Genomic DNA, 11082 nt, shown 5'->3' on the forward strand with positions numbered 1-11082 from the left:
GAGATGAACTTGAACTAAAACATCAGATCCAAATCCCCTCAAACTCTGGGGAAGTGCAGCTCTAGATCAAAACTTGGCAGTTCAGGCTCAGCTCTTTAGCTTAAGGAAATGTTAGAAAAGCCGTAGAAACTTTGGGAAGAACCTGTCAAGTTTTGGGGCATTTTTTGGTAACCAAAATAAATCACTCTCCTTTCCGTTTTTAGTGCAAATGAAAAGAGCCGTGTGTGCAGTATGTTATGGATGCTGAGCCTACTGGACCTTTAACAACCCCAGATCTTACCTCCTTTTTATGTTTTGCCTTGTGATTGAGGAAGTAGATGAGACTAGAACTTCCTCACCATTAGAATATTAAAAATCCCCACTAAGGATCTATGGTTTTATGACCCTCTGTGTTACTTCAGTATTATCATTGAATTCTGTAGGGCTTAACATGAAGCCCAGTTTTTAACTCCATGATCCTCAATGAAGGCTACTCAACTTTTTGTCCTTACCCATCATTTACAGGGATAATTTTTGTCTATTTAATTTTTAAATAGAATCTATTTTTTTTAAATCAAGCACTTAGAGTTAATTGGTTTGGAATTTAGCACATTGTTTTTATATCTGCTACACACTGTTCATTGTGACTACCAAACCATCAGGCTGAGATTCCTTGATTTATCCCTGCCATTATGCAGTATAGTACCTGGCTTACAACCATATCAGGAATCTTTTTTGGTTTATGGTGGTTCATTAAGTGCCTACAATTAAGCATCTGTTCAAACTAAAATGTTAAATTTTTATGACGTTTGGGTTCAGCACAAATGTCATATTTCAGTACTTGGCTCTTAAATACCTTATTTATTGTGACTTCCTAAATTTACCTTTTTATCCCCTTTTTCCGAAGTTACTCTGTTGTTCGCTCTCACTTTTCCAAAGTTGTCCGCCACTCTGCCCTGCCTCCCTGACCCATCGCATTTTCTTGCCCCCTGCCTCTTCTGTTTCCTTCTCCCAGCTGCACCTCTTTCCTATGCATGAAACATGCTTTCTGAATCCACCATTTAATTTCCCCTGCCCCCATTTACGTGAACTCACTTCTGCCTTATCACCCATAGGTGTGGTAATTAAAAAAAAAAACCAAACATATCGCACGGAATATGACAAGATGTGCATGTGCCAGAATGAAGTTGCCTTGTGATCCTATAACTATGATTCTTCCCTGCCTCTTCTCTTCCACCTGAACCCTCCCCTTCTCTCCTCCTCCCCCCCCCCTTGTTGTCCGTCCCTGTCTTGTCAGTATTTAACATGTTAGCTCTTTGGGGCAGGGAACAGGTGTTTTAATACATTTCTGTACAGCATCTGGCAGGTTTTTGGGCACTGTAAGTACAGGGGAACACCCAGGGTCAGTCTAGTAAAGGGAGTCTGATGGGCTCAAAATGTTCTCTCACTCTTTGTGACCAAACTCTACTCTGCACAGAACCCAGGGGAGGCAGGATATAGATGCAAAGGTGTCTTTATGCCACTTTTCGAACTCCCTGGATTTAGGAGGTAATTAAAACTGCCACGTGACTGGTTTAACTTGTGCCTAGCTGTGCACAGCCGCATTCCAGCCTCATGGAATAACTGGCATGTAGAGGTACTTCAGCTACTCCTCTTCTCCCTAGCCATGACCCCCATACAGCAGGCTGGGAACTAGAAATGCGTAGCTGGCCAGATCCACCAGAACTCAAGTCCCTTTGTGCCTTCAGAGCATACAGAAAGTCCTGGATCTGGCTTCCACGCTTAATCCATGCAAGAATAGATTAAGATAGTGTCCGTGGATCTGGGATGAGGGGGACTTGTGGAGCCACAACATTTGGCTCCTAGGATCCATGTAGAGGGAGTGTTGGGATTCACCTTGTGTGGGGGAGGTAACGTTGTCAGCTGGGAGAGCCAGGAGCACGTTGAGCTCACATTTTTTGGAGTAGGGACCTGGGGAAACTGGATCTGGTCTCAAATTAGGCATAGTCTGAGTAATCCAGAATAAATTTAGGCATGCTGCAGAGGTGTTATTTTCCTGTAGGTATAATGTGGGTCTGGGACATAGAAAGAAAGGAAAAGGAAACTTAAATTGAGTTAAATACGTATTTTCCTTCTGGTATAAAATGTATTTTCACAGCTGTATAGAGTGATTTGAAGTCAGAGCTACATTAATCAGGGCATGAACTGCAACTGGCCAACAGGGTGAATTTATACAATTTCAAAAATTGCTTTGTTTCTAAACCATAAACACCTAGTATTTCCATTGGTTTGTTTTAGGACATGCCCACATACAAACTTCTAAATGTACTATTGTATTGCTATTGTTCTGCCATTGCCAAGCTACTGTGCTTACCACAGGGTAACCTGTCCTACTCCCTCCAAATTCCATTGTGATACCAATACATAAAGTAGTAAAACATTAGTGAGGAAGGTCATTGTAAGTATTGTCTGCTCATTTCCACTGACAGTGAGAAACTGAAATGCCCTAGATGGATTGGCCTGGGTAGGAATTTATACAGCATTCTTCAATTCTACAGTTAAAACTAGTATTGCTGTGGTTTAGTTTAAAAACAAATAACCAAAACCCTCCAATTTTCCCTTTTAAAATAGTTCTTGGCCTGCTTCTAGGACTAGCAGGAGAAATAAAAACATGAGCTGCTCAATTTGACAAAAACACACACAAGAATTTGCAAAATGATTTATTGAAAAAGCTGAGAAGCTCAACAGGTTTGGAGACTGGGCTTGGTAGGATACGCTCTTAAAGCTTTTACACCAAGCTCACCCAAGTGTTTTGAACCTATGACAAACCTACCCCGTGTCCTGTGGTGACGCACTACTTACTCTCACAGTCCTGGAATGGGCCTCTCTGTCCTTTGTTCTCCCCTTGTGTGGAACTAGTAGCCAGGTTGGCTACTTGGGAATATGTTTGGAGTCAGACAGCAGGAGATATCTTCTTTTCTGTCTCCCTCCCCTACCACCTTTCTGTCCGAAATCGTGACTTCCATCCTCTCTACCTCTTTTCCTTGTTTTCCCTTCACATCTGCTAGCCTTTCTGTTCCTTTCCTGACCATCACCCAAAGACATCATGTGCCTTAAGAACGGGTGGGAACTGATGGTACTAATCCCACTAGATATCTGGCTTCACTGTCTGACTCCTCTCCCTGGTGGCCTCTGGCCACTCTGCTCTCGCTGCCCATGTTTCTCCCTGCTGAGACCCTGCAGTCAAGTATGCCGAACAAGGATGGAGGCAGCATGTGTACAAGGAGCTGGCTAGAGAAGGTAGCTGACCTCCTTTCTGGCCCAGAAAAGCACCCACAGCACAGAGTGGAAGTGAAGATCTAAAATACCAAAGAGCTGTAGCAATGCTAGGCAAAAGACAGAAATCAGGACACACAGTCAGAAAAGGGCCCTGAAAGCTCAGGGTCTCCAAGAGACTGTCTCATTTTAACTTTGTGGTTGCAGGGTGCTTAGGTTCTTTTTTTATACTAATACGTTGGAATGACACCATGATCAAAATGCCATGGAAACAGTCCTATATTCCCTACTTGGAAGTTTTGAAGATGCAGACAAAGATTTTCAAAAATGGGTGGCTAAGGTTAGGCTCCTACATAAATGACCTGGGCTCACAAAAGTTCAGGCTGTTTTGTTTACAGCGGTAAAGAAGGATTTAGAAGCCCATCTTTAGGCACCCTCCCTCCCCTTTTTGATAAAAATCTTGGCATAAAATACACATTATCAGTGTTTGGCTGACTCACACCATGATGTGTTGCTATTGTTATATAAAGAGAGACCTCTTTCTGTGTTCAGATTTTATTTAAAAGCGAGCGTATCTTGAGGGCTGATCAATTGCTAGGTCAATCCTTTTTTGAGAAAATGCCCTTGTGACCACATCTGTCGGGAAATACTGATGTGGAAAGCCCCATGTGAATCAAGTGGGTGCTGCCAAACCCCTGAGTCAGAGGGGCTCTATGAGGGGAGGTGTGTTGCTCTTTGCTGCTGAATCACGATTAGCCTCTGCAGGAGCTAGGCCTGATAAGCCCCCTGGAGTCTGCAAAGCTGAAGTCATAGAAATTCACTTTTAAAATATTGAATATGGCTCTAAACTATTAATAAGGGAATGGATTGACGGGCGTGCATCTTAATGTTTAACGTGTCCCTCCCACCACTCTAGCAAAGCATCTGTAGAACTTACAGTGTTTTCTACCATTTTGTGATTTTTATCACCTGTTTTTGGCTGCCATGGTGCCACCTCTTAATCAAACAGACATTTGAGGTCCCTGCTGCTGCTGATCCTACGCACAGAGTGCTGCTGATTGACGTGGACCAGAGTGCCCAGCATGGCTTGCCTAGGCTGAGAAAGTGGGCGAATGCCCTCGCTCTTGCTCTCTCCTTCTCCAAGTCAGCCCTGAAACATTTGAGTATCTAAAATGGAAGCTCAGTTATTTTCTATGGGAATTATTGCTTGTGTCAACTGCGAAGGAGAAAGTTTAAAAAAACCCACCACATTATAAGGAAAGCCTCCAGAAAGCCAGAGAGTAGGTGATAAAAATAGGACATTTCCATTACTGAATTTTGAAGCTGTATGACGAGGTTTTTTCTTTTTCTTTTTTTTTTTAAGGTAAAAATTACTTTTTATAAAGCAAAAACAATTCTGGATTGATTGTAATTGATTTCTACCTACAATTAATAAAATTGCATCTCATCCTGCTGCTACCGTTTAACCCGGAACTAGACAAGGCACTGGCTTGAGAGCAAGCTTTAAAGTACTTGTAGTGATTTCACAACAGGCAGTGAGACACTCCATATGTTATAGATCCCAGTAAGGCAGAAGCCTGCTACAAAACTAGCACTGTAATTCTTGAACACACTTGCTCTTCTTATTTACGCAAACTTAATCTAAACAGGGCATGCAATGTCGCAAATAGTTTTGAAAGTCCTGTGGGTATAATACTGGTTATGTTGGAAATTAAAATATGTATTTTTGTTAGAGGAGAGAGTATGCAACTATAATGTATTTTAAAAGTAATAATGTGTCTAATATAAATTGTGTGAGTATAGAATATAAAATTATAGAATGATAAACTAATTCAGCTATAATTGAGCCCCATCTGGTGGTGGTATGAGGGAACAACGGATAAATTATTGCAATGGCAGAGAGAGATTGTTCACACAAGAGTTCAAACCTTTTTTCAAAAGACTTAAGTCTTAACTAATAAATGTGAGGCTAATGAAATAGTATCACTTTTAATCATAATATTCCTTTCTGATAGTCATATCTTAAAATAATTGTCTTTATAATTGTGTGTGTGTGTGTGTGTCTTGAGGGTTTGTGAATGCGATCGCTTTGGTGAGAAATACAGATTTAAGTGTCATCTGGAGCATTGCTTGCCTGTGCTGCACTGACTAGGAAGCCTTTTCGCTCTCTCTGATCCAAAAAAAATGCTCGACAAGTTGTTACATATTCCAGAAAACAGATTAAATTATTTGTGTGGACTCATTAATATAATTGACAAAGCTTGGCTATCCCACTTTTTGCTCCTTGCTAATCTTTCACTTTCATGGGACTTTTCCCCCCATCAGTGTCCAAAAACAAACACACAAAGAAAGAATGGGGATCTCACGGTCTCCCGAGTTGGCTGCTAGAAGATAGCAGGTAGCAGTCCTCTATTAAAGACCTCCGGGTGCAACAGTGCTTCAGTTATTGTTACACAACATGGCCAGAGCGCTGTGGGTGTATGGGCATGTGCATGCACGCACATTATCTATTTGCGGGCACACATCCAGTAGTCACCGATTAGAGTCAACAGTTTCCACAGTGGGGTCAGGGATTCCACAGTTCCTTTCTGTCCTAAATATACAGAAAAATTGTTACGGGTAGGGTATCACAGAATGGTAAATGTTGCCTTGTTGTGCTGAGCTGTGCCATATGAAATAGGCATAATAAAAGGGTAGCAAATGAATGAATAAAGTTTGTGAAGGGCAAAGAATGGCAGACGTGGGAACGGAAGTTCGGCTTTCCTATCTCCTGCCCTTGTGCATGTTCCCTTTGATGAAGTAGGCTTTGGAGGGGGGGATGGGGCAGGATGTGGATTCCTTTTACCGAAATCATTGGGAAATGGCTCCTGTTAGTTCAAGGGACTAAGAAATTGAGTATCTGACTAAATTTGCTATACACACACAGTACATTTTCCTTACCTGTGCACTTTGGCTAATATCCAGCCCGAAGTATTAGATAAGAGCTAGGTGGTATCACCTTATTATCCAGTGCATAAGGGAGGCAAAATACGCATTTGCTATTCAGCAGCTGCTGAGCCATTTCACAGAGGCTGCTTTATGAAGAGGAATGGCTGAAGTCGTTTATAGGGGAACTTATGCCATCCCCTGTGGAAGTGGTAGGAAAAGGAGGATCCACACAGCAGCATAGTCCTGCAATGCACAGTTCTTACATGCTTAGCACCCCCATCACTTTGCCAAAAAGGGAGGGGGGGAGGTGCACTGGTTTCAGTGCAGTGGGACCTAATGCAGCACTAGCTGCTGGATTTTTAGGAGCTTAGCACAAACTCCATGTAAAATCGACTACATGTGCAGTGAGAGTTTTGGTGAATTGTAAGTAAATCAGATTGAAATAGTTTTCCACTGCAGCACTCGGCACTTCTCAGTGAGACCTATTTCCATGCCAGAGTTCAACTTTTTTTACTCCCAGCTGTTTTGACTGTTGAGCTTTTTTTTCTAAAAAAACCCCAAAAACGCACTTTTTACTTTGCGGAGTGTAAGTTAATACGCGGTGTTTAGCATGGACTCATCTGTAGTTGCTGTGGCTGCTATTATGTCTGTGGGTTATGTCTGCTTTTCATTAATGTCTTAGGACCCCCAAAATGAAAATAGCATAGGTTGGCTGTCTCTGTAAGAGTTCTCCAACTCTGGCTTAGACCTATTCAGGAAAAAGCAGCTCATGGTTTATGTCATAAGCATTGTTTAGTCATTGACGCTATTGTATAAGGGTAGCTATTAAAGTCTGAACTGTTCTCTTGCCTATAACTATATCTCTGTATTACTGAATGACATAATCTTAGCTTTCTCTTGCACAATTTGCTTTTAAAATTGAATGTGTTTGCATAAAGTCTTACAAACTGCTTACTAATCAAATGGTTGTTTCCCTGTACAGAATATATACATGAGACATATGCTTGGGAGTGCTTTATGTTTGCACTAGCTATTTTTGTCACAGTGACTAATCAGATTCATAAGTGGTCCCATTCCTACTTTGGGCTGCCTCTATGGGTCACAGTTTTGCAAGATCTGCACATCATTTTACCGAGGAACCACCACAGAATCCATCACGTAGCACCCCACGAAACCTATTTTTGCATCACTGCAGGTAAAATAAAAACTCTGAGAACCATGACATGTCTCATGTTGTGACATGGGGGGAGGGAGGAAGAATTTAGAAAGTCGAAAAAATGTATTGCTATCGGAATGGATTATTGCACACTGGATATTTTTCATTTGGTGCTGCTTCCTAATAAGATGTGTTCACTTTAAAACTGGAGTTTTAAATACATAAATCTGGTGCTTTCTAGAGTGCAATGCTGAGAATTCTTTATCTTTCATGCTAAGTTAGACTGTTAGAAACTCTACTCATAGAGGAGAGAGATTTTTCAATGTTATACAGTACTGTCGTATTACAGGAACAGTTTTATGTAGTAGCATTCAACCCTTCATATATTGTATGATGTGTGTATCACAGATAGTAACATATTTGTATAACTGAATGTAACACACATAATTGGCAAACAAATATTGCAGTAACGTCAAAAATTTTTTATTTAACATACCTGTGCTTATATTAAAACTCCTTCTCTGTAAATTGTTAGCTGTAATTTTAAATTGACTAGAAATTCTATAAAAGGAAATATGTTTTTAGATTGCTCATGGCTTCAAGGATAGAAGCTACTTATGATTTAGTGAAGCTAGTTTGTACCAACTCTGTGTTGATGATTCTTTGGTACTGTTTCAAATGAATCCATAATCATCTACTAAGTTGTTTTTTTTTATTTACTCCATTATTGAGGATGCCTTTAAAAATTTGTTTTGATCGTCCATGCTTTAAAAATAGATCTCAAATAGGTTTCAGAGTAACAGCCATGTTAGTCTGTATTCGCAAAAAGAAAAGGAGTACTTGTGGCACCTTAGAGACCAACCAATTTATTTGAGCATAAGCTTTCGTGAGCTACAGCTCATAGGGTAATTTAAGTGGAAAGCGTTTATAATGCCCACAGAAGGAGTATTGAGATTGGGGCACTGAACAGAATGCACGGATCTGAAAGTACAGTGATCTAGTGGTGCATAAAAGATAGTGAATGAAGCTCAAGAGAACGATTCCCAGGCTAGTAACAGCTTGTCTTCTCAAGGATGTGATACTCTAGAAATGTAAGAATGCATGGCAGCGGCGGAAGAAAGAGAATGGGGGCAGAGGGCGTTAACGGTACTTTGCAACAGTCCTTTGACATGTACTTTAAACATTATCATTAATGTATGGGTTGGCAATGGCCTTAGGTTATGCTTAAGAAGAGCAGTAACTAGCAAGTTATAATATTTTAGCAAGGGGAAAGACAAAAAAGAGACATGATTGAAAAAATATTTTTAACTCCCAACACTTTTTCCTTTCCAGGCTGGCTAAATTACCCATTGGACAGAATAGGATTTTGGAGGAAAATGAAAAATATCATAGAAGCATTAACAGGTCAGAAACCTCAAACTGATGATTTACATGCAATAAAGCACTCTTAAAGGAAAAAAAAAAAAGAACTACTATGTCATCTACAGAAAACAAGCATCTCTTTAGCACCATGGATTTTAACCTCTGGCACAATGAGTTTATGAAAACTTTGAAACTCTGCAGAGCATTGCTTGCAATGTCACAGAAAAATTTGATGATTTGCCAGCTTGGATATCCTAAGGAGTTGAAATACAATGGTATTTGGAACATACAATAATTGAATGTAATTGCTAATCTTGATTGGTTTTAAGAGACTATTATGCCTGATGTTGTATTTATTAGGACTTCTGTATCCTATTACTGTACTTGGGTGGATACTCACAATGCATCTGACTTCATAAATGCACCCAGAAAAAAAAGATATGTTAATTAACATGAAGTACCTTTTGGCTTCAGTGCAAGTAAGATACATAAATTGGCTTTGTGCCATTTTATGCTGAAGAGTTTGTATTGTTTAATTTGCATGATGCAATGCTTCAGTATAGGGCTAAAAAGTAATTTGACTAGATCTTTATTTTTAAACAGCCAAATTTTAAACTTCTGTGTTTTGGTCATGATTTTTAAACTGAGATTCCATTTGCCACAGTTTTGCAACCCACAATGATTTGTTCACTCAATTTTTCCCTTTAATCCGTTCATTCATTTATTTTCCTGCAGGTATAAAATGTGGAGGCAATCTACTGTAGGTACAAAATTGCACCAAAAGAAATGAAGCTCAGGTTTGAAAATTATGCCTTTTACACTGTTTAATACTAGGAAGTCTTAACCACTGTTGTTTGTTGTTGTTAAATGTTTATATTTCAGAGGCTCCACTCCAAATTAGTGGTTTCCATTTTGTAGGCTCAGCACAAGGACATAGTGCCTACCTCAATGATCTTATGATTTGAGTAGACAAACAACATACAAATAATGGGGTCCGTAACTGTGATTTTAAATTCTTTAGAATGAATGAAATCTTAATTTAACTAAAATTAATGTCTTGATTTTTGAAAGGCATATTTCAATGAGAGAAATACGTGCATCTTAGAGCCATCTGTAATATACTTATCAAATGAAACCCCCCTTACCAAATTGCTCGAGTGGAGCATATTGTAGGGTTGATGTTTTTTTAATGCTAGGAAGCAGATTTACTATGAGTCTTTGACCTGATTCTAGTTTCACACTTTTATATGTCGGTGTAATGCCATTGATTTCTATGGAATTGTATCTGACTGAACCCTGATGAGATAAATGAGATAAAAATCAGTCTCTGGTTCTTAAACTTGGAATCTATCTTTCACCTGCTGTCCCAACCCCCCCAAAATGTTTTTTTTTAAAAATATCTTGGGAATGGGGCAGAATTTATATTCAGAAAAAGCCAAAATGTTAGTGTGTCAATCTAGCTAAGCTGATTGTTGGGCCCCTTTGCATCTGATGTCCGATCCACAACTATTGTCTGCAGATACTACCGATATAAAGCGGCTATCCGCAGATTTTCAGAGGTCTACTGATTGGAAAGGGGCACTCTTGCATGTGTTAAATCATTAGGAGGAGAGAGTAGGGGATTTTTTCATGTGCAGAGCCCTGAATAGTGTTCATCTGCAAAATGGTATGGTGCTAGGTTAACAGTGCTGAACAGTGAAGAACTTTGCCTCTCCTTAAAGGCTAATCCTCAGCAATACAGGTTTGTGGTAATAATTCAGCTGTTCGCTTTAGGCACCAGCCATCCATGATCATGACCGCAGCCACGTCTCAGACGAAACAAAAATGTCTGTTGCTTATTCCTGTTGTCCTGCAAGATTTTTTTCCCAGTAAAATGATCCCATATAAATTGTGAACTTGTTCTGAATACTTGCTACAATTGTCAAAAGCAATTAAGGTCCCATTTATAATCAGTGAGACTTAGGCACTTACGTCACTTTGGCACCTTGGAAAATTTTACCCACTATAAACAAATTGACAGGCTCAGTCTAAGTACATGCAGTTAAAATGTTAATTGACTAACAATCCCATATAGAAAGTAGGGTGGCCAGGTGCTCGGTTTTTTACTGGAAAATCTGGTCGAACAGGGGACCTGACAGTGTCTGGTCAGATCTACTGATTGGACACTCAAAGTCTGGTTACTGCGGGGGGCGATGTGCCGGGTCATCACCTGTGCCAGCACCTACTCAGCCAGGGCCGCTCCCAGCCCCGGCTCCACAGGTGAGTCCCTCATGACCTGGGTGGGGAGGTGGGAGGGGAACAGCAGTGAGCGACAGGATGGGGGGGACGAGGAGTAGATGGAATGGGGCCTCAGGGGAAGAGGCGGGGCTTTGGGGGGAAGA

At 40.4% G+C, this 11082-nt stretch overlaps 1 protein-coding gene across 1 annotated transcript in view; it reads left to right on the forward strand.

Moving 5' to 3' along the window:
* LOC140896499 (plasmanylethanolamine desaturase 1-like) overlaps window positions 1-10588 on the forward strand; it is a 77503-nt gene extending 66915 nt beyond the window's left edge. Inside the window, exons 6-9 of the mRNA XM_073308424.1 lie at window positions 7166-7378; window positions 8672-8743; window positions 8827-8976; window positions 9437-10588. Of these exons, the coding sequence (XP_073164525.1) occupies window positions 7166-7378; window positions 8672-8743; window positions 8827-8976; window positions 9437-9465 (464 nt within the window). The 3' untranslated portion in view covers window positions 9466-10588. The remainder of the gene's footprint in view (window positions 1-7165; window positions 7379-8671; window positions 8744-8826; window positions 8977-9436) is intronic.
* The last annotated feature ends 494 nt before the right edge of the window (window positions 10589-11082 follow it).

Source organism: Lepidochelys kempii, chromosome 12, assembly GCF_965140265.1.
Source record: "Lepidochelys kempii isolate rLepKem1 chromosome 12, rLepKem1.hap2, whole genome shotgun sequence".
NCBI lineage: Eukaryota > Metazoa > Chordata > Testudines > Cheloniidae > Lepidochelys > Lepidochelys kempii.